Source organism: Psittacula echo (assembly GCF_963264785.1).
Source record: "Psittacula echo genome assembly, chromosome: 5".
Classification (NCBI taxonomy): Eukaryota; Metazoa; Chordata; class Aves; order Psittaciformes; family Psittacidae; genus Psittacula; species Psittacula echo.
In genome coordinates this window covers 18,142,596-18,169,725 of record NC_137739.1, presented here as the reverse complement: position 1 = coordinate 18,169,725, position 27,130 = coordinate 18,142,596, and the positions used below count along the sequence as shown (strand labels likewise).

The following is a 27,130-nucleotide window of genomic DNA, read 5'->3' as shown; positions in this document are numbered from 1 at the left end:
GCTCACTGCCTGGGGATGCAGCCCAGCACATGGGGAGTTCTGGACTCAAGCGCTCACTGAAGCCAGGTCATAGGGAGCTGCTCATTGACCAACACTCCCAAGTCCTTCTCCTCAGGGTTGCTCCATCCAGTCTCCCACAGCCTATGTTTGTGCTGGGGATTGCCCCAAGCCAGGGGCAGAACCTTGCACCTGGCCTTGTAGAACTTCATAAGGTTCACACTGGCCCACCTCTCAAGCCTGTTCAGGGTCCTCTGGATAGCATCCCACCAGGCACTTGGCTTCTCAAGCTGTCATTTGGCAACCAAAAGGACACGCCCAGGAAAGGAGGCAACAGGTTCAGCAAGTCCCAGTGTAGGACAGTCTCATTTTGGACCTGCCTGGGGAGCAGCAGCCGCCACAGAGCCTGGAGCCGGCTCTCTGCAGAGCGCCTGCAGCAACAGAGATCCCACCGGATCAGAAGAGGATTCTGCCCTTTCAGGCATTTCAGCGTCCTCGTAGCTCGGTTTACATCACGTGAGCCTGCTTTGGGAAGTCGCTTGGAGTGGCTATCCTAGCAAGCGGCCACACGAGGGCACGCTTCCACCTCCAGCCTGCAGCGAAACCCACACGGCCACCTCCAGGCAGGCAGCCCCCAGTCACTCAGTCCCAGACTGGTTTGGGTTGGAAGGAGCCTTAAAGCTCATCCAGTTCCAATCCCCTGCCACGGGCAGGGACACCTTCCACTAGACCAGGTTGCTCCAAGCCCCGTCCAACCTGGCCTTGAACACTGCCAGTGATGGGGCAGCCACAGCTTCTCTGGGCAACCTGTGCCAGCGCCTCAGCACCCTCACAGGGAAGAACTTCTGCCTAAGAGCTCATCTCAGTCTCCCCTCTGTCAGGTTAAAGCCATTCCCCCTTGTCCTGTCCCTACAGGCCCTTGTCCAAAGCCCCTCTTCAGGTTTCTTGTAGCCCCTTTAGGCACTGGAGCTGCTCTAAGGTCTCCCCTTAAGAAGCCTTCTCTTCTCCAGGCTGAACAAGCCCAGCCCTTTCAGCCTGGCTCCAGAGCAGAGCTGCTCTAGCCCTCAGAGCATCTCTGTAGTAGCAGCTACTCAAATCACCTCCCTAAGCAGAACTCAACAATGTTCACTATTCCATTAGGGCTGCAGCTTCTCTGTAAGAAGGGAGCCCACCCCCAAGCAAGCAGCCTCTGCCCCCCGCAGGCAGCAGTTGCAAGTCCTGCCTCAGGAGGTGATTCAGGAGAGGTCTGTGAATGCAACACAGTTCCTGCTCACCATCCCTCATGGAGCTGGAGATAGTGGCATGACAGCCAGGCCAAGGGCAGGGGTCTAGGCAGAAGGGTTGGTGACTGGGGCTGGCAATCAGGATTGACCCTCCCTTGTGAGCAGGAGCTGAGGATCCATATGAAGGCAGGTCACCTCAGAGTGCAGGTCACCCCAGGAGTGGGGCACACTGCTACCTCCAGCCAGGAATGTGGGACCCAAGACTATTTTGCTCCAAAACCAGCAGGCTGAGGGGTACCACGGACTCTGCTCATAGTCTGCTACACTGCAGCACATACGGCTGGATACATGGAATGCCCCAGCACACTGCTGTGTGCCAACAGAAGGGATGCGATTCAGTCCCTCTCAGCTCCCTGGGCTCACTTTGCTTCCCCTTCCCTCCAAAACAGGAGACACAGGTTCAGGCAAGGAGGGGAACAGAGGTACTTATGCTTGTATTCATCCCACACAGCCATCTGATTGAAGTACTTTCAAGTTGGGAGCTTAACTGCACGCAGCCTCATCCAGAATAAGTGGAGAGGTGCAGGGTGCCCTGGAGCAATTCAGATCCCAGACATGCTCAACTGCCCTCTGGAGCTGCCCATCCCTCACCACTGCCTGCTGGGTTTCTGCACCAGTACAGGCAGCTTCTTGTGGCTCAGCCTCAACTTATTTGACCAGAGGCATTTCTCCATGTCAGGTGCTTTCACAGATCCCAGTTTCTAATAACATACCTCCCACCTAAGCAAACAGCCCTATCCCTCCCATTTCAGCTCTCCTGGCTTCCCCACATGGAGCATCTTCCTCACTACTGACCTCTGTTGGGTCTCCAGATCTTCTCCATGCCGTGGCGCATGAGGACGATTCGGGACAGCTCTGTGAAGGACTCTATAACGTTGAAGTTGCACAGGGGGCTGACCTCAAAAAACGTCATGCAGTTCTTCTCTGCATAGGCCCGGGCCTGCTCCGTCGGCACTTGTCTCTTGAAGGCAAGGTGTAGCCTGTTTCCCACCAGGATCCGAGGGACACCTGGGGCATGCTTTAAAAAAGGAAAGAAGTGGAGAAATCATGGCTTTTCCTTGGTAAGGGAGGCCTACACCCAGTAGAGCTGTAACAGCAGTGAAGGGCAAAGAAACAGGAACTGCTCTGTGACTGAGAGGAACTCCCATGATGAGGAAGACTAATTTATCCCCCCTGGACATTTTTAGAGGGAACCTTCCCATCTCACTTGACCATTCCCAAGCCCTTTCCTACTACTCTATTACACAGAGGTGGAAGGTTATCCCCTTGGTTTGCTTATTATCCAGCAGCCATCATTTCCTTTCCATAGCAGCCATGCTTGTCCCCACATCAGAGGTGGCATCTCTGGTGATACCTCCCCAGATGTTTGCTGTAGACCACTGCACATGTTCTTCAATGCAACTTACCTCATCTATTTCCTTTATCCATCGGTCTATCCCATCAAAGGACCAGCGATTAGTGATGTCATAAACCAAGAGAATGCCCTGGTGGAAGAAAACCAGGAGCAATCAGGAAGCTTCATAGTAGACAAAATGAAAAGGACATCACCTCCATATGCAGAAACCAGAAGGCTGAGGGACATTGCTCCAGCTGCACTATTTGTGTGGTTGCTAGGGCAAAAATTGAGACAAGAGGTCTGTACTAACACTGTCCCAAGCTATTAGGGAAGGTTTTACTCCTGTTTTGGCTTGAACATGCCCCAAATCATTCTGAAAGCAGCAGTCTCTGTGAAGGAGGAGGAACTGCCTTGGTGACAAAACACACCCTCCACCTTGGAGCAAAACACACCCTCCTCCTGTCACAAATCCAATACAAACTCACAGAGGCAGAAACAAGTCTTTTTCTTTCCCTCTTATGCATTCAGTGGCCAGATGGCAGTGCAACATGATGAAGCTAACGAAGCACACTCATCTTCTGCAGGTTTTCCCTCTCCAGAACCTGTCTCATTCTGTCATCCCTTTGCTATCACTGCCACTCTGGCAGAGAATGAAGGTAGTACAGCAAGGTTGGGACATCCCAGAGGGTCAGAGCAAAGGTCTCACTGTAGGACCCTCCCCTCTGCCCTTTCCTCTGCAGCACCCTCAGGCCCACATTGATTTTTCCTGAACACCACCCACATCTACAACTTACTTCCCTTACACTCTCGAGGTGCAGCACAATGAGCTGGAAGGATAGAGAAGCAGGACAGGGAAGTTTGTGCTTGTGATGACATGGAGCAGCACTTTGGAGAGTCTCCACCTCCACCCTGAGCCTGGCTAGTAGGACTCAGGACCACAACCACACTGCTGGCCACCACACAGGTCCACAGCAACTCCTACCAAATAAGCTTTCCTTGAACCAAAGTACTTCTGAGGACAGACACAAGGAAAGTAGGCTGTCCACAGCCCTGCAGGCACACAATCCAGCACATCAGGAGGTGCCTCTCAGGACCAGTTGGGCACATACAGCATTTAGAGAGCTGTCTCAAGCAGCAGCCTTCCTGCAGCTCTCCCGTTATTTTTCTGACTTGTTGTCAGTCCTTTCTTTGCAATCAAGGACATTTCAAGTGACAACAGGCACTTCAAGGTTACTCTGCAGAAGATGCCCTGAAATGGGAACTACAGAGGAACAGATGATCTTCCACTGCGAGAGGTGGCAGTGTGGCTGGGAACAAGCACAGGATGAAACCCAGCAGCAGTGAGACTAAGCTAAAAGCAAACCAAACCAGCCCAAGCTGGACTCCAGGATAACAGATCATTTAGCAGCAAGTTCAACAGAACCAGCCTTCTGTGAATCAGGGGTATCCTCCAGGAACAGCCATCCCTATGGCAAGTCCCCAGGGCAAGCAAAAGAGACACTAATTTGGCAAAAGAAAGTCTCAGCCGGCAGCCTAATTCTCCCTAGGAGATGCCTAGATACACTCAGCTTCTGTCCTGCTACATGGCAGAGACTGTCAAGCACCCTCCAAACAGTGGAATTGCTCCTTTATTCATTGAAATGGAAGATCCACAACACAGATGGGAATCACAAACTACCCAGTCCTCCTGCCAACGCTGCTGCCAAAGCCAGTGATGACCTGGGGAAAGCCTGTATAGAACCAGGTACGTGATATACCTCAGGTTTATGAAAAAATAATCATCAGCATGAGATCTGGAGCACACAAGAATAATAATTACCAGGACATATGCCACAAAGGCACTTGAACCCTCATAATAAAGTCATGTCTTGAGCTAGCACTTGAAATTGCTCCCCACGACTGGAAAAGCAGCCTTTCCCTGAACACACTGGGTGTGCCTGGACATTGTTTGCCTTTCTCACAAGCTCTTTCAGAACAAGCAGCTCTCACAAAGCCTGCCCAGTGTTACTGTTCTGAAAGGTCTTGGTCAGAACAATTCTGATTCTGGGGTTTTATCCATCCAGGGCAGCTGCTCTCCAGGCAGAGCTTGCTTCTGTCCTTGCTGGCTCTCCCAGCACCTCTGCATCTGCACTTGTACCATGTGCACAAAGGCTCAAATATACAAAAAAAGGGGAAAAGGAGAGGGTACAAAAGGCAAGCCACACATGGTGGTCTAGCTTTCATCTTTGAAGAGCCAGCCCTTCAAAGTTTGGGTTTGAGGTTGTTCTGAGCATCCTGACAGCAAGTTCTCATAACTGCAGCAGTATCTGTGGTGTGGGCAGAGCAGATGCATCTTCAGTTTCCTCCAAGAAAAGCCTGGAGCTCGCACGTGGAGTCCAGAATTTTTTGCTCCGTCATTTCTAGTACAGTCAAAACACTGCCTTCTCAAAAAGCATGGGAGGTTGGGTTTGTTTTGGAGAAGAGAATCAGTTTCTCCTAAGCTTAGATAGAAAAAAATAAGAAGTAGTGATTTTTCAGAATTAAAAAACTCCACAAACCAAGAACCCAATCATGAAATACCCACTACCAGGATACAGCCCATTTTAGGAGGGGAAAAAGGAAAAAAAGAGAGACTCTCAGCTCTCTTTCAATTGTTGCAGTATTTGTTTTGACTTTCAGGTTCCAAGGCTGCACATATGAATGAATGAGAGTCAGGAAATAACAAAACAAAAAGTGTGTTGACCCCCTTCCAAGACAACTGACCAGCAAGTGCAGTAAAGTCTACTTATCTCAGTTCTGGATTGACAAGTTCCTTTAGCCAAGAGAAACAGACCCAAGGCTTAGGTTGTGAAGGCTGCTTCTGACAGAAATGTGCTCTAGGAGGAGAGAGCTTTTAAGCTTGCTGGCAGCTGCTGCCTGGATCTTCTTTAAATAGGAAGAAGGATAAAACATCAGCAAAAACCCAGCCCAAGGTTCTCAGAAGCAGGGTGCAAGGTCAAGATCACGACTTGAGGAACTCACTGTCTGCCACCCTATCCTCCAAGTCATAACACAGTCTCATGCATGCACATTTAGGGTCAGGATTGCCAAGGAAAGCTTCCCAAAGGTTAGAAGATTCCATGGCCAAGTTGTCTAATGCCTTGCTGCTGTCCTCACCCTCCCCAGCACGAGTATTAGACCAGCTTTACTGTAACTCCCCAGAGGACAGAGGAAGCTGTCTTAAAAACAGCTCCTGGTGATGCCAGATAACCTCGTACATCTTCCAAGTAGTGCTGGCATGCTCCAGACGTCACATTTCCAGAGCAGACATCCCAAATATACTGTCAGGACCATTTTCTCCCCTAGAGAGAACAGCACAGATGTGCACGTAGAGAGGGAGCTGGCTCCATCGCTGCAGACAGCTCCAAGTAAGATCTGTGGGGTTTTTTTCAGGTTTTGCAAAGTCTCCTTTGGAATCATGTGCACAGAATTTTAATTTCCTCAGCTAGACAAATTAACAGGTTCCCATTTGCAGCCAAAATTATTCTTTCAGTGCCTAGATGACTGTCAACACCTTATCATCTCCATACCTCTCAATTCCGAGTTTCACAAAGCACCTTTGTAAGCATTATGTATCCTGGGTTTTACCAGCAGGAAGTGAGAAGCTGCACACTCAGATTCTCAGATCAAGGGTATTGTGGACTTCTCACCAACCCTCCAACAGCCTTTCTTCTTTATCTCCTCAATCTGCCTATAGGCCTCTGCGGGAGGTAGACTGACTGGACTTGTCCCCAGGCCTGTTTCAGGTCTTTTCACAATTGGATTTTAAAACTTCATTTCCACACTACTGGGATCAGCATGGCCCCAAGCACACCAGCAACAGAAATTCCCCCATGCGTATGAAGTGTAGTGAACAAGAAACATGAAGAGATCACAGAATCATGGAATGGGTAGAGTTGGAAGGGACCTTAAAGCTCGTCCAGTTCCAAACCCCTGCCATGGGCATGTTCCACTAGACCAGGTTGCTCCAAACCCCGTCCAACCTGGCCTTGAACACTGCCAGGGATGGGGCAGCCACAGCTTCTCTGGGCAACCTGTGCCAGCTCCTCAGCACCCTCACAGGGAAGAACTTCTGCCTAATGTCAAATCATTATGGCAAGACTGAGTCCGAGGAGTTTCATTTTGATACTGGCAGCCAGTGTCATTGTATACAGCAGCACATGCGGATGCTTATTCTGCCAAAACCCAAACTTGCTTTCAGCAGGAGCTTACAAAGATCTGCCCACACAATCAAAGTGTGTGTGTGGGAAGCATCAGCTCTATCTGCTTGGTGCAGGTTTAGACCAGGCTTACAAGCACAAAGTTTTTAAAGGTGGGGGACAAGCAGCATGCTCACCCATCAGTGCAAAGCAGGCTTCTCCAGAAAGGCTTCTCAGATGCTTTAGGAGCTGGATCTCTAGCAGCTTGCACAAGCACACAAGAACACTGCTGGGAGCAAGCAAGGACTCACGCGACTGCGAGAGACCTGAGCTCAATGACGGCAGATGCCAGGGTGGCCAGGAAAGTGTCACTCACTGGTATTCTCCACTGATGGAAAAAAGCTGTTGCTGGAGAAGCCTGTCAGACCCCCCCCCCCACACTGGATTTCTCTGACCCACAGGATGAGATAAACCATAAACAAGATCCAGCACTGACAGCAACCAGAACACTTTGTCTCTCCTGCCTGCTCTTTCGGAGTGATGCTTGGTCAGGGCGTTCCAGCTGGCACCCCAGGCCTTGGCTCATGGGCAATTACATCCTGCTGCGAAACCATATCCCAATGGGCTAACACATTGGAGGGGGAGTTATTTATCACTGAACTTTTGATAACCATTCTGGCATGCAGGGGAGGCTCCTCCAACAGCTGGACAACCTGAGGCAGGTAAAGTATCAACCACTAAAGTAGAGCAGAGCCTACATCTCAAGAGTCTGCTGAGCTGCCAGAAAAGCCACCACCTTCCTGGATACTAAAAGCCCTCAGCAGGACAAACAGCAGCTACTCACATCACCTGCCTAAGCAGAACTCAACAATATTCATTATTCCTGCAGCTTAGCTCTAAGATGGGAGTGTCTTTCAACGATTCCTGTAGATGGTCTGAATCTATTCACAAAGGACCTTCTGTATCACACTATCTGAGAAGAGCTGGCAAGACACATTTGCAGAAACTGTTTAAATCACTGGCAAATGAGGACATCAGGAATGATTCTAGCATTGCTTCTTCCTTACTGGATCAGAAATCATCATCACATCTCTTTCTCCTCTCTGTGATGACCTGGAATAGCTTGTATTTGCTCACAGCAACCAGAAGAGCCACAGCTGCACCAACAGTTGAGATCAGCAGCCAGCTCTGCTGTTGGTGTGATAGCGACCTTAAAGCCAAGCAGAAGAAGTCAAAGAGCAGAAGTCCAAGAGCAAACAAAAAGATTCCTGAAGCACCTTCAAGCATCACTAAATACCCTTCACCATATGCTGCGCTGTGACAACAAATATAAAAATCCTTCTGCAACACAGCAAGCTCCAGACTCCTTCAGTTTACTCTGCAGGTGGAAACACTACTGGGTTTCCATCTTCACCCTCCCTGACCCTGCAATCACCACGACACATCCTGCCCTCTACCAGCCCCACTGGTGCCTAGAGGCCCAGTGCTCTGCTATCCCAGACACAACTGCTCCTCTTTTGCCCCAAAGTGAGACCCTGAAGCAATGGGGTGAGGAACTGCTGGCCCAGCAGACCCTAAGAGGAAAGGGATCATGAAAGCAGTTGTGATAAGAAAGCAGCAACTCAAACCCCAGGGAAGCAAGAAAAGGAGGACTGTCCCAAGCACTCCAGTACACCACAAGCCTCCACCTTTGAGCCAAAGATCAGAAAGATCTGACGTGATCAGATCAGCCAAGGCAGGGCAGGGAGGGAAGGCATCACATCTGTGATCCTCACAGCAAAACCTGAGGCAAACATGGCTGAAAGAAGGGATCGTTCCTCATTTGAAGCCAGCTCATTCAGGGCAGTGAAGCTGTTTAACTCTGGCTGTTTTCAAGAGGAAGATGTTTCTGCTGAACATAAAAGCCACATGTAGCCAGGCAAGTGGTGTGGAGTCTACGCTGGGGAAGGCACTGAGGTGCTCAAGAAGAGTCTGTTCACTGGGGAAGGATGAGCCTCAAGTCCAGACTGAGCAATGCATGAGGCTGTGCTGGGGGTAAAGGAGAACTCCCAAGAAGGTCTGCTCCCTGCCTGGTGATTCTTTTTTCACGTCCCAACCTCACCAGGGTTTACTTAAGAAGGTTTAATTTTTATCATTACACTTGAGAAACAATATGTGTGTAAGTCAAGTGTGCTTCCCTTACTTGAATGCACTTTTCCTACGAGGAATTCTCTTAAGCATTGGCTACTCTGAGAGAAGCACCCTGTTCTCAGCCACCCCTGTAAGGGCTGCAGGATGCTGAGGCCTCCTCCTCTCACAGCTAATCTGCCAAACTCCTCTTTGGAAACACTTTCTTCAAGCTCCCCTTGTGCTCCTTAAGTTCAGAGTCTCAGTCCTCTAACTCAGTGAGAACCTTCTGCTAATTTCAGTGTGAAGGTGCTCATGGCCAGCTGATACCAAGCCATTCTTGTACAAATATCTGCACGTTAAACAGAGCTTTTCCCACCCTGGCACCTCTCTTCTCTGCTCTATTTATTCTTCCTGAGGTTTTGGGTTGTTAGGTTAAAAAAAAGAAAAGCCACTTCTCTTGCTTCCAACTGGATTTGCATCAGGTTTCCTACAGCAGAAGTCTTGACACCTGATGACACTAAGACAGCAGACAGGAAGGCAGAGAGCTGAAGCAAAGAAGTGAGCAAGCAGCATTAAATACATCTTGAAGAAGTAAGAGAACTCAGGAGCATTTTATCTCCTTTCCCCTGACATCACACTGGGTTAAGTTGTCTTTATGGTAATGCTATGCCAGAAGAAGCTAGCTACTGCATACTGAAAATAACTGGAGGTGCTGGAGTCCATTCCTGCAGTCACAAAGGCATTTGATATGCAAAACAAACAGTCCTCTTGCTTTGCTTAACCATGGAGAGTTTAAATTACGGCACTGTCCTCATCCACTGAAAGATGTGGTGAGTTATTGAAGAGAGACAGTATCTGTGCTCCTGCTAACGGAGGAATATTGCTGTATCACCACATGGGAGCCAGTCACTTGGTGCTGAAACATTTTACCAACCCACCTGAAGAAGACAGTACAAGGACCCTGGTCATTAGCCTGCAAGAGGCTTTGAATGCCAGAGAAGGAGTCTTCATCAGGGACTGTAGCAACAGGACAAGGGGTGATGGATTCAAACTTAAACAGGGAAAGTTCAGGTTAAATATAAGGCAGCAGTTCTTCCATGTGAGGGTGCTGAGGCGCTGGCACATGGTCCCAGAGCAGCTCTGGCTGCCCCACCCCTGGCAGTGTTCAAGGCCAGGTTGGATGGGGCTTGGAGCAACCTGGTGTAGTGGAAGGTGTCCCTGTCCATGGAAGGGGGTTGGAACTGGATGATCTTAAGGTCCTTTCCAACCCTAAATATTCTATGATTCTAAGAAGCACTCCTCACTGTGCTCACTTCATGAATACTTTCAGAGGGCAGTGGAGACATTTAACTTAGGAACTGCCCCTCCTCCTGCTTGCTGTTTAGGGCTGGTTTTAAAGGCAAAGGTTGACTATTTTGGAAAAAAATCATGATTAAGGCATCACAGTGGTGCTTTGGAAAAGGCATCTGTCACACAAGCAGGCTTTGAGGGAAAGGCATAAGCTACACCTAACTGTGCAAGCAAGCTCCATCCTCTAGCATTCAGCCGTGAAGTATTTGAGTTACAGGTCCCTCTGCCTGGCTGAGAAGGGTTATTGAGAACATCTCTCAGACCCCTTAGGAAAGGCAAGCAGGCAAGATGGACCAGGCAAGGTTTGCAAATGTTCATAGAGTCAAACACTGGTTTGGGTTGGAAGGGACCTTAAAGCTCATTCAGTGCCAACCCGCTGCCACGGGCAGGGACACCTTCCACTAGACCAGGTTGCTTCAAGTCCCATCCAACCTGGCCTTGAACACTGCTCTCAAATGATAAGAGCTCTCAAATGATATTTCTGGACACAGCAGTTGGGAAGCCGGTTTGATCTGGGCATCTGATACAGGTCTCAGAAGAAGACTGACAAAAGCTTTGTGGTCATCAGAAAACCCCACTGACCAATTCTGTTCATTTCTCACTGAGACGGGAAGGGACATGGTTTCAAGCCCACATCTTATATTAGGATTGGAGCTCTAGATTTTTCTGGAATGTAGTAAAGGCAGAGGGAAGCTTAAACTCACACAAGGGACCAAGCATGCAAATGGGAGGTCCCATACACTCCCCCACTGCAGAAGGAATGCTCCAACACTACTGGTCCTGCACCTCCGCAAGCACCAGGAAATTGGCCTCTACTTCAAAGGAGCAGCCTCAAAGCACCTACACCACCAGAGGTGTGCATAAACAAGAAGAATGGATACACCAGAGGAGATACCAACAGCCCGTCCCAGGTGAAGTGCTCTCATGTTTATGGCACAAGGGAATTTGCACAAAGCCTTAAGAGAGCAGGATGCATTTTGTCAGTTAGCAAAGCAAAGGTCCACAGCTACAAAGAGCAAAAGGCCAAGAGCAATAGTGACAAGAGCTTGAATAGGTGTGGCAAAGTTTTCAAAAGGCTGGGAACCCACTAGGACACTGGCAGTCAGCAGGCTGATACATAGCTTCTGACTCTTAGTGGCTAAGAGAGCAGGAATTTGCTCCAAAGTTTTCACATTTGGAAACAAAAGGGAAAATACAGTAGTTCATTTAACTTACAGAGACTTTATCCTGGAGGGATCCTTACTAAGATGACATTAAACTGTAAGAAAGCACTATTACCTAACAGCAGATTTTCAGAGGACCATGAGATTCTGCTGTTCAGAATCTAGATGCTGTTCTGGAGCAGGGCCCAAACACGTGACGCTCTCTCTCATGCTTTAAGGAACATGCTTCACAATCTAATTGAGCTGCTCTAGTTTCAAGTCTGCATCAAACACACCAGTAGGAGCCACTCTATTTTTGGAACTGACTTGAAGGCAACACAGGCTGGAAGAACTCCACTGGGAAAGCCAGTGTCAAGTTTAAACTAATTTGACAAACCTCAGAAAGCATGAGTGTTGTGGTTTAAACCCTGTTGTCAAGTCAGCCACAAAGTCCACTCCCCCCCACCTTTCCCTCCCCCTACTGCTGGAGGGACAGGAAGGAGAATCGAAAAGAATGTAACTCCCATGGGTTGAGATAAGAACAGTCCAGTAACTAAGGTATAACACAAATCACTGCTGCTACCACCAATAACACCTCACCAATTGATACCTCGCCCCCACTCAGCAGCGAACTAGCCCTTCTGGGTAACTCCCAGTTACATCCCCGGCATGACGTGCTGTGGTATGGAATACTTCTTTGGCTAGTTTGGGTCAGGTATCCCGCCCCTGCTTCCTCCCGGCTTCCCCTCCTCCCTGGCAGAGCATGAGACTCACAAAGTCCTTGGTCAGGGTAAACATTCTGACCAGCAACTGAAAACATCAGCTTTATCAATACTGTCCCCAGGCCGAAAGTCAAAAACGCAGCGCTGCAACAGCTACTAAGAAGGAGAAAAAGTGACTGCTACTGCTGAACCCAGGACAATGAGCTCCCACATTAAAGCTAAGGCAGATCTAGAACTCCAATTGCCTTGTCCTCTATAACCCCATCTCCTCAGCTCCTCTCTAGAAACTAACACTGAATACAGTCTGTAACAACCCTTTCCTGTAGGAGTCTGGGGAAGTCAGTTCCTCTCCTCTCTCCCACTATTTCATAAAGAGAGAATTCCAGGCAACAAGATGACATTCAGTGTCCCTTGGCATTTAGAGATCCCATTCTTTTGATGCTTGACATGCTCCTCTTCAGAGCTCTTCACTATGGCATGAAAGATTTTTACAGCCTAGAGAAAAAGCAAGTGCACAGAGCAGCACTTACCTGGGCTCCTCTAGAGTAGGATCTGAAAATGGTGCAAAATCTTCCTTGCCCTGATGTGTCCCTGCAACAAAGAAAAGTTACAGTTATGAAATTTGGAGAGTCGAATCCCAAACTGCACATCTCCTGTTGGACCTGAACAAAAAGAAACAAAAAACTCAGTGTTGATCTTGACAAATCTATAGAACACACATGGCATCCAAACTGCTCCACATGGTGCTTTAGGGGAAGGACCAGTGGGTTCATCACCACCTTTGGTTATAGTCAGACACACTCCAGAGGTCCTCGATGTCATCATGCTTCCCGTGGAGAAGCTATAAACCAAAACAACTCAGCTTCAGCACTACCTTATAATATATGAGGATACAAGTCATTCTGATTCCTTGGGCAAAGGGTTTTCTCTATTTCCCTACAGTCCATGGGAGTTTAAAGTCAGAGTGAGACTGTAGGCCTCTCCCAGCTGTGAAGAACAGCTAACCTAGAATAAAATGAACATCACTGCTCTAGACAGGAGAAATTAATAGAATCCCAGACTGGTTTGGGTTGGAAGGAACCTTAAAGCTCATTCAGTTCCATATGGGCAGGGACACCTTCCACTAGACCAGGTTGCTCCAAGCCGCATCCAGCCTGGCCTGGAACACTGCCAGGGATGGGACAGCCACAGCTTCTCTGGGCAACCTGTGCCAGCGCCTCAGCACCCTCACAGGGAAGAACTTCTGCCTAAGAGCTCATCTCAATCTCCCCTCTGTCAGGTTAGAGTGGGGGTTTTCCTGTTTAAATTGTCTTGTACTATCTAGTTCCACTTATTTTTCAAAGCACGTATTAACAAAAAAAATGAAAGGAAGTATCTCTATACCCAGATCTCCAACAGATCTGGTCACTCACACCCTGCAGAGAGCTCAGGAACAGGACGAGGGAACAGCTAGAAGTGCTGTTTTGTACACTGTGACAGTAAAGGGCTATTCAGTTACTATCCTTTGTCCTGACTGCAGGTCTTGACACAGTAAATAAGTCTGACTACAACACCAGCACCTCCCAGTGCCTGCAGGAACATCTGGACAGTAAGCCAGGGCCCAGCACACTTATTTAAGCTGTATATACTGAAATGCATCAGGGTAATCCAAGACACATTATGATGTCATATCTATTCACTAGACAGGTATAGATATAAAAAAAAAAAAACAAACCAACACACTAATGGCCATCGAGAAGCCTCCACCAGCTATATGAAAAAGGCCCTGACCCCAAGTTCAGGGCAGTCATTCTTTCAGATCTAAAGCTTTCAGGGATCATATTATTGGTTCTAGATATCAATCGCACAGTCTGTGCTTACATCTCCTTCTCCTTGACAATCAAATGTTGGGTTGCACAAGGAAAGTAATGATGAAAGATTATACTAACAGTATAAAAAGAAGGTTTCAGGAGGGAAGCAGTAACCACATACTTGGGGCTGAAATGTTTAAAAAAGACATCTGTGATCTTACAAGAGAGAGAAGAAGAATCTGAGTGACACACATAAACATATAAGCTAGAAGAGATAAATTAGCTGCTTCTGTTCTTTTGTAAGAAAAATGAGGCCATTCAGCTTCAGAGAGCAGGGATATAATTAAACCATAATACTATACCCAGCCTCACCTCTCTCAGCTGAGGCTGAGACCATGGTGTTCATTCCTATTGGAACAATTCACACAGATCACTAGTATTCCTGTTACTTGATACAAGCATTGGTAAAAGGACTATTTAACTTCACGGTTTAGGACCTGTGCCATTCCCTAGCAGACCAGGTGAAACCCACAATAGGGGCAGGCTGCCCATCCTTCCTCTTCCAGCTCCAGGATTGCTGTGTCAGCTTCTCAGCAGGTTAAACCTCAGACAGTGCTCTGCCAGAAGGACTCCAGCTCTCTCTCTGGTGCCCACAGATAAGGCAGGGGTGTTACCCCTTCTATGCAGCATCCTCCCACATCTATCCCAGTGTCAGGTCACTCTGGTAAATCCTGCTCTCCAGGGCTTTACCATACTCTGACATGAACTGTGAGGTCTAGTCACTGCTCTTTAGTTTAATACTGAAGTCACTGAGAAACATCCAGGTCTGGAGGAACTAAGGGTTTCACCTGTTGTTTTTTCGTCTTTCTCTTGTCTATATTTCTCTATCCTAGGATTTCAAGAGAGTCCAGTATTGCTTCTGAAACAGTACCGTTCCCTTAATAATTGAGAGCTGTATGGGAACATGTTGGAGAAAGACTCAAATTGGACTATTCTGAAGAACAGCATGAAGTTTGTGCTCCTCTATCAATGGAAGGAGGTCTTGTCTGCTCATGTAACTCACTGGTGGGAGCAGCTAGCAAGCCTCACCGCACACCTGGGTATGTTCTGAGCTTTCTGCAGCTCAGTTCAACATCCCATAGCAGCACCGTAGCCTCTGCCTTCACAGCCAAAGCAGCTCAGAAACACTCACCAGAGCTCCAGCTTGACCCTTCTGCCGTCCAACAAGATAGTAGTGGTCTTGTAGTCAATTCCTGAAAGGAAACCAATAAATAGCTGAGCAAACACTGAGTAGGTCTTCAGAGATGGACAAGAGATCTGCTCTGACCATCCAGATCTATCATTCCACGTTTACAGAAAGTGACATTTTCTCCCCGTTTCTCTATTGTGTGTTTGGGAAGGGCTACAGACACTTGACAGAAATAGAGCTCTGCTTCAGCACAAAGACTACTCTTCTGAAGCTCTATCCCTCCTCCCTAAAAATACAGTTAAACCCTAGGTTACTTCTTACTTCTCTACTGTTGGATAAAATCTCTCAGGACTCAAGCTGTAGGAGATCTGCAGCAGTATCCAAAGGGACAGTGTTAAATTGCAGGCTGTTTTGTTTTTTTTTTTGGGGAGGAGAGGCTATGTGAGCCAACCAACAATTTAGAAGCACAACTTCAAAATTAGTCCGCAGAGCCACCATCTCAACAAACATCACTGCCTGAAAGAGTCAAAGGACACTCTGGGAGGTGGGAGAACTGAAAGCCCATGCTGTTTTTTCACAGAATCACAGACAGGTTTGAGCTGGAAGGGACCTTAAAGCTCATCCAGTTCCAATTCCCTGCCACGGGCAGGGACACCTTCCACTTAGAGCAGGCTGCTCCAAGCCCCATCCAACCTGGTCCTTGAACACTGCCAGGGATGGGGCAGCCACAGCTTCTCTGGGCAACCTGTGCCAGCGCCTCAGCACCCTCACAGGGAAGAACTTCTGCCTAAGAGCTCATCTCAATCTCCCCTCTGTCAGGTTAAAGCCATTCCCCCTTGTCCTGTCCCTACAGGCCCTTGTCCAAAGCCCCTCTCCAGCTTTCTTGTATCCCCTTTAGGCACTGAGAGCTGCTCTAAGGTCTCCCTGGAACCAAGAGAAGGCTCTGGAGAGACCTCAGAGCAGCTCCTGGTGCTTGAAGAGGACAAGCCCAGCTCTCTCTGCCTAGCTCCAGAGCAGAGGTTCTTCTTGCAAGCAGCTCTTGGTTGGGTATCATACAGAGTCAATCAACACCGAAAGCACTCCCCTTCATCGTGGCTAAGAAGGCAGCAGGACAATGGCTTCTCATAGAGCCACAGTACCAGAGTAGCATCAGACCCTCCAAACCACAGCACAGGCTGTGCTGACAAGCAGCCCATTTGCACAAGGGGTTCCCAACATCTTTGGCTATGCAAAGAGTTTGTTACAAACTGCAAGCAACTTCCCATCTCCTTCCTTAAAACCTGGGCTCAGAAATGGCCACAGGGCACCGGAAGTCCAGGAAAAGCATCTTCTCTGCAAGCTCCGGTCAAGAAGCTTCAAGAGCATTGCAGTTGCTTAAACAAAGCAATGTGCACCATCACTGCACACCCACTAAAGGATAAACTCATCTAGAATCATCTTTAATAAAGTAGAGCTGCTCCACTCTGATTAGATCAATTCCAATTTTTCCTCTTGCCAACTGATATCAAAGTTTGAATCCTTAATGAAAACCCACGCTTGTGTTACAACCTGCACTTCCCTGTTCCTGGAAGGAGAATACTGCCCTGATAACAAAACATACATGTTTGTCAATAAAGCAAATGGAGTTTTCTGAGTCATCACCAGGAGCTCCCTGTTACTGAAACACAAATTAGATTTCAGGCTTCACAGGGTGCTATAAAAAGCAATAAAGATAATTACCTTAAATTCCAACTATTTCTAGGCTTTAGCACAGAAAATAGACAGTGTATGTTTTATCTTCCTCCGGAGACAAGTGAATGATCTGTATTTATTTGCAGGAGGATATAAACCTACCTCATTCCCCGGGATGGGGAACAGCAGTGGAAGCAAGCCTGCACTGCAAGCAGGAGGGAGCATTCACACATCTCCCCCTCCAGTTCCGGAGCCAGGATCATTTCCCAGCACAGGCTGTTAGGGAAGCAGCTAACTGAGCCCACTGCCCTGTTTCAGATGCAAGACTATCCTCCAGGCAAAACTGTTCATCACAGGGAAGAACTTTTGCCTAAGATCTCATCTCAGTCTCCCCTCTGTCAGGTTAAAGCCATTCCCCTTGTCCCGTCCCTACAGGCCCTTGTCCAAAGCCCCTCTCCAGGTTTCTTGTAGCCCCTTTAGGCACTGGAGCTGCTCTAAGGTGTCCCCTTAAGGAGCCTTCTCTTCTCCAGGCTGAACAAGCCCAGCTCTCTCAGCCTGGCTCCAGAGCAGAGCTGCTCCAGCCCTCACAGCATCTCCATGGCCTCCTCTGGACTCATTCCAACAGCTCCACGTCCCTCTTGTGCTGCTGCCCCAGGGCTGGATCAGGACTGCAGGGGGGGTCTCCCCAGAGCACAGAAGAGGGGGAGAATCCCCTCCCTTGACCTGCTGTTCACACTCTGGGGATGCAGCCCAGCACACAGTGGATTCTGGGCTCAAGCACATACTGCTAGCTTCTACCTCTTAAATGCCTTCATTAGGCTGGGAAGTGAGCATGGAGCCTATAACCCCATTGGGAAAAGGGCTTTCCCATCACAAATACACAGTTCAGTCATCACAGCAATGCTTTAAATGCCCATTTTTGCCATGCCCATCTGAAACTACACCACATACAGAGCAACTCTGTTGTTAGGGAATGACAATACACCATAACCTATGCAAGCAACGAGCAGAAAAACTTCCTGACCTCCTACTCAACTGCTCCTCACTCCAAAGACACCCAGGGAAAATAAAGAGGCATAGCAGAAAGTCTTCATGTCCTTCACAGTGATGTTTATGTTCAGAAGAGTAGGTATGTGAGCTGGAGGAAGCAGGAGGTGCATGGCCGGGGACAGAGGGCCACAGCAGCCACTACAAGTCACCACTGCACAGCATGACAGTGCTGGCAGAACAAGCCCTGGCTGTGCTGCCTCAGGGCTGCGCCTCTGCCTCCTCACTTCAAGCAGCCCAGATACCAGCAAAGGGAAGTTTGTAACATTTCATTTCTGTAGTTTTCTCTGTGGTTTCTCCCACCTGAGCATCATCTCTGCTTGCTGGCAGCAGAGCTCATTGTGAGACTGACATTCATCCTCTGCCAGGAAGTGCTTTGATCCCCCAGAAGAGATGTGCTGCTACAAACCCCACGTGATGCTCCTGGGGCACAGGCAGCACCAGCAAAGCAGTCAGTGGCCAACAGCAGCCACCTCCACAGCCCTGCCCGGCCCCTGGGGCATGCAGCACTGCAGAGAAAGCAAACAGGCTTAATCATAGAATCATAGAATAGTTAGGGTTGGAAAGGACCTTAAGATCATCAAGTTCCAACCCCCTTGCCATGGGCAGGGACACCTCACACTAAACCACATCACCCAAGGCTCTGTCCAACCTGGCCTTGAACACCGCCAAGGATGGAGCATTCACAACTTCCCTGGGCAACCCATTCCAGTGCCTCACCACCCTCACAGTGAAGAACTTCTTCCTTATATCCAATCTAAACTTCCCCTGTTTAAGTTTTAACCCGTTAACCCTTGTCCTATCACTACAGTACCTAATGAAGAGTCCCTCCCCAGCATCCTTATAGGCCCCCTTCAGATACTGGAAGGTTGCTACGAGGTCTCCACACAGCCTTCTCTTCTCCAGGCTGAACAGCCCCAACTTTCTCAGCCTATCTTCATACAGGAGATGCTCCAGTCCCCTGATCATCCTTGTGGCCCTTCTCTGGACTTGTTCCAACAGTTCCATGTCCTTTTTATGTTGAGGACACCAGAACTGCACACAATACTCCAAGTGAGGTCTCACGAGAGCAGAGTAGAGGGGCAGGATCACCTCCTTCAACCTCCTGGTCGCGCTCCTTTTGATGCAGCCCAGGATACGGTTGGCTTTCTGGGCTGCGAGCTGAAAGTTTACTTTATATCAACCCATCTCTTTCTGGACCAATACCTAGCATGATGCAACAAAATGAATGAGGCTTGGAAAACAAGTCTGGGCTGTTCTCTCAGCTTGTACAGCAAAACTCTGCTTATTTTCCAGTCCTACTTTAGACTCCTACTCAAGATGACGCCATTTCAAGCCCACGTTTCGACCTGGCGCAGGGTGCTCTGCAAAGGGATCTGCTGTCACCGAGCCTGATGTCAGACACCTGATTCCACTCTGCAGAGCCAGGTTTCACACTCCCGGGCAACACTTCACGGAATTCCAAACATTCATTTCTTTTGCCAGTTCCAAACCTAACCAACCAAGCAAGCAAGCCATTTTCCCATGGGAATCCAGAGAATGTGTTATAGGAAGCTCTGACTTCTTCCAAATTACTCATGGGGAGCACTTCATACTTTGCATCATCGTGAAGTGTAAAACCCCACACCCAACCTTAGCTTGGTTAGAACTTTCACCCAAACATTACACCTGATGTGACCAGGAAAACTAAAACTGCTCCAAAAGAAAGGACCATTTCCTTCCAGTACTTGATACTACTTTGCATCAGGCTGTCAGTCTCCCTTCCTATAAGGAATTTGTGGCTCTGCCTAGCCCCCAGACTGCATCTGCATGAGCAGCAGCATGAAAACACAACAGAAGAGGTAGAGGCAGGGACCTGGAAGTGGCATTAGGAAAGGGAAAAAGCCAAGGGAGATACATACTTCATGCTACTCTTGGGCTCTCCCTTTAAACAGATTAGTATCTCAAGAAAATGGCTTTAAATAGCTCAAGCGAACAAGGCTCTATCAATATTTACTACTGTAAGCACAGGAGCTTCTTGGCTTTGTGTAGGTCTTTATTTTAGAGAAAAGGAGACAATTTTGCAGTTGCCAACCCTCAGAATACTCTGCCCTAATGCCTGGGCAGGGACAGAATGGTCACCTCCCCTCAAAAAGGCTGATTGAGCAAAACCTTACAGCAGTAAGGGCACTACAAGCCTTTTTCCTCCTTCAGCCTTCTAGGATCTGGATTGGAGAGGTTCCAGCTCTCAGTGTGATGCTAGAGCCAATACTACATTTTGAGTTACTGGACAAGATCAAGTGTCCTCCTCTGGAGATGCTCTAATGATCTAACACTTCACTGCACCTACACAGATACCAATAGGTACAACTATGGCTCACACCATGACAGAGGAACGAAGGGACTCACCCCACATTAAAAGCAGGTTTTTCCTGAACCTTCCTTGAAGGCTGGGCTGCAGCAGCAACACCTTCAGTTTGCAGCTGCAGAGCCTTTTAGAAGAACATAGTTTACTCCCAATCTGGGGCAGAAGAGATTCCAGGTGATGCTCAAAAATCTCTTCCCAAAGGAAAAATCTCTTTCAACTCCTGACTGCAACACTGCTAGAGTTTTAAGACAAGCTCACTGTCCTGCCCAGAGACATTCCACTTACCACTTAGAATCATTTACAGTTTGTCTGAATCAGCCTGGCCAAAGATGCTTTTGCCACCTCATTTCTTAACTGAGTTTTGTGCTTGTGGGAGCTCGGAATCCATCACCTCACTTTCTGTTAGTCCACCCACAACAAAACCCAATGCATGTTACTTGAACTTCATTCAAAATATGATCAGTTCCCCCAGCTCACAGACATGGTCTGGATAAGCCACCTCAGCTTTCATAAAAAACATAAATTAAATTGGGTTTCAGTCATTTATAATTCAAAGAAGTCAACCAACCCATTTGCAAAGCAATGTATAAGGTCAACAGGCACAACTTGAGGTGTACAATGATGATGAGCCAAGGACAATCCTTCACTAATTCATTATATAAATAAGAAAATAAGATAACTCGAGTCAATTTTTGTTACCTATCTGAATAATACTGCTTTTTGGCAGTTTGTTCTTTCATCTACAGACACAATTAAGCCAGAGTGGCTGCAACTCTTGTAACATCAATGGCATTTGAGCCCTCAGAGGAGGCCTGATGAGCGATGTGCCTGATCTGTTGCCATTGCAGCAGTGACAGACCTTCATTTGTGACTGTCAGTCGTACAACCAAAGCCACCACACCACAACTATCTTAACCGAAAATGCTGGATTTTCCCCCAGAGAACCCCCAGCCTCTTCTGATTTCCTAAAGATCAACAGCTCTGCTGGGTCCAGAAAAAGGACTAGAACTTCTTAATAGGTGTTCCTAAAAGGTCTCCTTAAAGGTTTGCCACATTGAGCAGTAACTGCTGGAAGAGGGAGAGCACAGGGATGGAATAAAATATAACAATAGAGAATACACATAAAATCTTTAACGTGCTGAGATTTCACAGTGAACTCAAGTAAGCAGCTATGAGGAGCTGGAGGTGCTGCCTGGCATTCAAGAGATCCTCAGGAGAAAGTGATGCAGGGCTCTGTGAGCAGCTGGCAAATAACTAACTGCACAGTTTAAAGGCAGGCTATGATTATAAATCAGGCAAGTATCAAACAAACTAGTTTTCCTAACTGAGAACATCTTCCAGTCAGTGTGGTGGATTTCACAGGCAAACTGTGATGAAGTTGTAACCCAAGTGTTGTAGCAATCCTTAGCTAATACAGAAGGACAAATCAGAAGCCAGAACCATCCAGTGTGCAGCTGGTCTCAAATGGACGCTTTCACTGCCACAGAAGGAGGAAAACACGATGAAACACTTCAGAGTGGGTAAATGAATTATAAGTAATTTTGTTTCTGCCCTTTTGCAAAAGGAACACATTAAGAATGAATCTCCAGTGAAGCTTAAAATGGGCTGCCCAGAGAAGCTGTGGCTGCCCCATCCCTGGCAGTGTTCAAGGCCAGGCAAGGCGTGGCTTGGAGCAACCTGCTCTAGTGGAAGGCGTCCCTGTCCATGGCAGGGGGTTGGAACTGGGTGAGCTTCAAGGTCCCTTCTAACCCAAACCATTCTGGGATTCTGTGATTCTCAGCAGCAGGGCTCCAAGAACTGTGACTGAGCAGAGATGGGTAAATTTAATGGAAAACCTTTCTCAGCAGTTCAGACAGTGCTGTGGATGCCAACAAGAACACTGCAACCAACTGCGATGGTTTTGGAGAATGTAAACTATGGATGAGAGCCCTATCATCTGCCTGGTGGTCCCTTACCAGCCAGCCTCAGAAGAGGTCTGGGCAGGGTGTCCCTCCCTCAGAGCCCCTCTTGCAGGGTGGCAGAGCCTGCCTGGACATCACTGAGGCTCCCCAGCCTGCCACAGTCCCTCAATGCATCACTGGGGATGTGCAGGCAAGTGTGTTATCAAGTAAGATGGCAGCAGCCTTGTGTGTGTGTGTGTGTAAGATGTGAGCTGCTGAAAGTCCATCCCTCTCCCTCCAACGGACTTGTGCAAACCTTCCAGCTGAACTAAAAGAGGAAAACCCAACTCATCAACCTGTGCACAACCCAGTAGAGTGACTCTGTTTCTGCCTGTACAACCAGCTCCCCAACTGGAGCCCTTCAGTGCTCTGGTAAATTCAGCCTAAAGCCATAAGTGCAGGAATTCATTTATCCCAAATGCCACCAATAGCCAAGCAGTGTGTAAAGATGAGTGCTGATTCCCTCAAGTCCCTGGGTGTCACAGATGTTAACTTGACCTTCCTCAGCCACGACTCACCATGGCTGGGTTTGAAATGGAAAGCCTTGCCCCTGTGTGCCCAGCCGCTTTGGAAAGCCGGAGTGACTGTGGCATGTGATGGACACAGGGAGGGTGGCCAGCAATGGCACCAGAGGCAAACTGAACCTGGCCAGTGCTGTCACAGGGGCAAGTTAATGAAGAAAACTGACAGTAGTTTCCTATGGGGCAGCAGAACCATCCCACATGTGACAGCTGAGAGCCCAATGGGCTAGAGTGCCATAGTTTCCCAAAAAAAGAAGTGAGTGGGGATGATGCCATCCCTGCTGAGTGCAGAAGAAGCAACAACCAGCCAAATCACACAGACTCAAAGAATCCCAGACTGGTTTGGGTTGGAAGGAACCTTAAAGCTCATCCAGTTCCAACCCCCTGCCACGGGCAGGGACACCTTCCACTAGACCAGGTTGCTCCAAGCCCCGTCCAACCTGGCCTTGAACACTGCCAGGGATGGGGCAGCCACAGCTTCTCTGGGCAACCTGTGCCAGTGCCTCAGCACCCTCACAGGGAAGAACTTCTGCCTAAGAGCTCATCTCAATCTCCCCTCTGTCAGGTTAAAGCCATTCCCCCTTGGCCTGTCCCTACTGGCCATTGTCAAATTGTCCTTGTAAAAAAAACCTGATTAATTTAAGACACAGGCACTGGTATCTGTACGTAGAAGACGCCACCAGAGTGCTACCTCCCACTGCAGCTCCTACTGTATAACTTAGAGGTGAAGTTATTTTCTCCATCATCTGTAAATGATACTAAATAGCTCAGAAAACATGTGGTATGAGCACACAAACACCAGCTGATGACAAAAGCAAACTCAGGCTATTCACATAATTGATGAAGTCATCTGACCTTAAAAAGTGTGGAAGCAGCATATGAACAGCAGCAATTTAGCTCAGAGCTGCAAGCCAAGGAAAAATCCCTTCCAAACAAAACATGAGCTCATCACTTTGAGTCACTCATTCAATCACCTGCTCTTTAGATAGACAAACAACAAATTATCTCCATCTACAACAGGGTCAACAAGCCACACACTTTAAAACAAAGGTGGGTTCAGCCTGGCATAGTGTCATTTGCTGTTCATGTTTATCTTGGCAGTTTTCCTTTTTTGTTTAGGGTGATGAAAGTTTCCCAAACAGCATCACTGCAAAACAACCCCAGCTACTGCCTGCAGAGCTGGGGCTCAGGGTCAGAATTCCCATGTTTTTCCCTGCACTCCTGCCCTGTGCTGTAGCTGAGCCTTGGGAACAGGATCAGGAGGTCATGGCTCTTACCAAGCACACAAGACTTCAGCGCTGCTCCCGCAGGGTGCTGACTGTGGGATGGGGGAGACAGAAACCATCTGCTGAAGCCTTCATCACCTCCTGCCCACAGCAGCAAACACAAAACCTGCTCATACTGCTCAGCTCAAAGGGAGGTAATGAGGAGCTTCCAGCTATTTAACTGTGCAGCAGATGAGTTGGAGCTGGTTTGAGGTGAGTAGTCCAGCCCCACGCACACATTCAGGAGCCCACATCCCTACATGAAGCACATCATGAGAGCTCCTGCCAACTCCAGGGAGCTGCTGTGGCACTTGGCAGCTCCACACAATACATCCAACGTGCTGCCAAGCTCCTCATCCAGAGACAGATGTAGACACAGAGAGAACAAATGCCTTTCCATGATGTGAATTTATCTAAATGTGTAAATTTTCTCCCAAAAAAGATCCTCCATCTTCTCCTCTACCTACTTGTACCCTACGTGAGCAGCAGGTAAAGGGAGGTGATTCCTCCCCTCTGCTGCTCTCTGGGGAGACCCCCCCTGCAGTCCTGGTCCAGCCCTGGGGCAACAGCACAAGAGGGACATGGAGCTGTTGGAGCGAGTCCAGAGGAAGCCACGGAGATGCTGTGAGGGCTGGAGCAGCTCTGCTCTGGAGCCAGGCTGAGAGAGCTGGGCTTGTTCAGCCTGGAGAAGAGAAGGCTCCTAAAAAGGAAGACCTTAGAGCAGCTCCAGTGCCTAAAGGGGCTACAAGAAACCTGGAGAGGGGCTTTGGACAAGGGCCTGTAGGGACAGGACAAGGGGGAATGGCTTTAACCTGACAGAGGGGAGACTGAGATGAGATCTTAGGCAGAAGTTCTTCCCTGTGAGGGTGGTGAGTCCCTGCCTGTGGCAGGGGCTTGGAACTGGATGAGCTTTAAGGTCCCTTCCAATTCAAACCAGGCTGGGATTCTCTAAGTAGAATGTATGATTCTATTCACAATCACCTTATTGAAAGTGCTTTTGATTTAGACTGGAACCTGTCACAAAAAGCCTTCTTGCATCAGCTTGTTCCCAAGACATCTTAATCCAGAACTGAGGGCTCATAGGTGGGGATCTCAGACAAATAAATTGCTTGCTTGGTTTTGTAACCAGCCAGAAGCAAAACACTTATTCAGAGACCTTTAGGAATCCCAGGTTTGCAGAACTCCCTTGTCCACTGCCTGCCCCACAGCCTAGCAGTGTTTCGGCAGCTACGTGGTGCTCACACAGAGGAACTCTGTTCTGCGCTCATTTAAGGATGACAACAGCATTTGAAGCCAGAAGCAAATCTGTTTCTAAAGCTCGAACAATTTCAGCAGACACCCAGGAAGCCACAGAAAAAAGTCAAATGTCAGTACAGAATGGGGGATGTTAAGTGCATTTGTGCTTTAGAAGAAAATCAAGAATGATTTTATGCACACAAGTGAGAACAAACAAAAGAGTTTCTTCATGCTTCGCAGTTCAGATCTCCATAAAAACTATACAGCTGCATGCAGAAACAAAGACAGCCTGTGAGGAAAATCAGAGGGCACCATAACAATCTTCATTGTTGCTGGATCACCATAAAAACAGCAAGATACACTTGGAGAGAAAAAAATAAAGCAACACTCAAAAAAAAAAAAAAAAAAAAAAAAAGGAAACCAAAATCTCCAAGTATGTGATTCTATGATATTCCGGACAAAGAGTGGTTTGGGTTGGAAGGGACATTAAATATCCTGAAGCACCAGCCCCCTGCCATGGGCAGGGACATCTGGATGGCTCCAAGCCCCATCCAACCTGGTCCTGAACACTGCCAAGGATGGGGCAGCCACAGCTTCTCTGGGCAACCTGTGCCAGTGCCTCAGCACCCTCACAGGGAAGAATTTCTGCCCAAGAGCTCATCTCAGTCGCCCCTCTGGCAGGTTAAAGCCATTCCCCCTTGGCCTGTGCCTACATGTCCGTCAACACCCTGGCCTTGCAGCCATCAACCCTCCACATTTACACTTTTGAACACTGTGCACGTTAATACACGTGAAATGTTGCTCTGCGAGCATCAGATCTTCATGGCATCATCACTGAAGCCTTCTTCAGTGCATGTCTGCTCAGGATCCTGCAGAGGCTCACGACACATGGCAGCAGCCTCCCATCAGTGGGACACCCATCCTCTGCCCCTCCTGCCATCCACACCGGCTGCTCAAGGCCACTTGGCATCTCCAGGTTTTGCCATTTCAAGGATGACATTGGAACATGGTGGCCAGCAATGATGGAATTGTCTCCAGACATCCAAACACCCTGAACAAAAGCAGCAGCACTTCAGCTGGGTGTAGATGGGTTAAGCACCACCAATCATGGGTACTTGGAGAGCTCCTGGGGCAGCTACGGAGACACCATTCACCATGAATCTCACTGGCTCTTGAATTTGGTCTCACTGCACTGACCACAAGCCCCCCGTCTGAAACAAACCTCTCCACACTGGAAGTACCAGGATGGCTCTAAACACTGTTTTCCATTTTGGTGTGCTGCTTTCAGTGAGAACACCACATCTCCATGGCCTGACTGACAATATAGTGCTGCCTCCACTTAACAGTCCCTCCTTGTCCTTAAAGGATCTGCTAGCAGAGCAAGCACAGCTGTATGAACCGTGCCGGCTCACAGCAGCTCTCAACAGCCCAAAATCATGTTTGGAAATCCTCCACTCACAGACCAAATTGGAGCTTCCCAGGTCATATAATCATAGAATCAACCAGGTTCAAAAAGACCTTTAAGCTCATCAAGTCCAACCATTCCCCAGCACTGCCAAGGCCACCACTAAACCATGTCACTGAGGGCCTCATCTACACAGTATGTGAGCACTTTCAGTGATAGGGACTCTATCACTGCCCTGAGCAGCCTGTTCCAATGCCTGACCACCCTTTGGGGAAGCAATTATTTCTAATATCCAGTCTAAACCTCCCATGATGAAGCTTGAGGCTATTGCCTCTTGTCCTATCACTTGTTCCTTGAGAGAAAAGACCAGCCACCTCCTGGCTCCATCCTCCTTCCAGGTAGTTGTAAAGGTAGTTTAAGTCCTCTCCTCCTTCTGCCCTAGAGCTGTTGCAGGGCAAAGATCTCACCCCAGCTACCCTGAAGCACGACTGTTGCTGCTACCAGGAGAAAGGCAGCATTAATAATCTTTAAAATAGGACAAAAGAACTGAATTTTAAACTTGTAATACAGATGACACCTAGAAGAACATCAGGTTTCCTCAAAGTAGGGGGACATTTCACAGC

At 48.3% G+C, this 27,130-nt stretch overlaps 1 protein-coding gene across 2 annotated transcripts in view; it reads right to left on the bottom strand.

Annotated features, from left to right (window-relative positions):
• RAB40C (RAB40C, member RAS oncogene family) overlaps positions 1-27,130 on the bottom strand; it is a 41,071-nt gene that overhangs the window by 1,699 nt on the left and 12,242 nt on the right. For both annotated transcript variants that reach the window (XM_080617316.1, XM_080617317.1), the window contains 4 exons: positions 15,079-15,139; positions 12,627-12,687; positions 2,687-2,764; positions 2,076-2,298 (listed from right to left, as the gene is read on the bottom strand). In XM_080617316.1, coding sequence (XP_080473442.1) covers positions 2,076-2,298; positions 2,687-2,764; positions 12,627-12,687; positions 15,079-15,139 — 423 coding nt within the window. The remainder of the gene's footprint in view (positions 1-2,075; positions 2,299-2,686; positions 2,765-12,626; positions 12,688-15,078; positions 15,140-27,130) is intronic.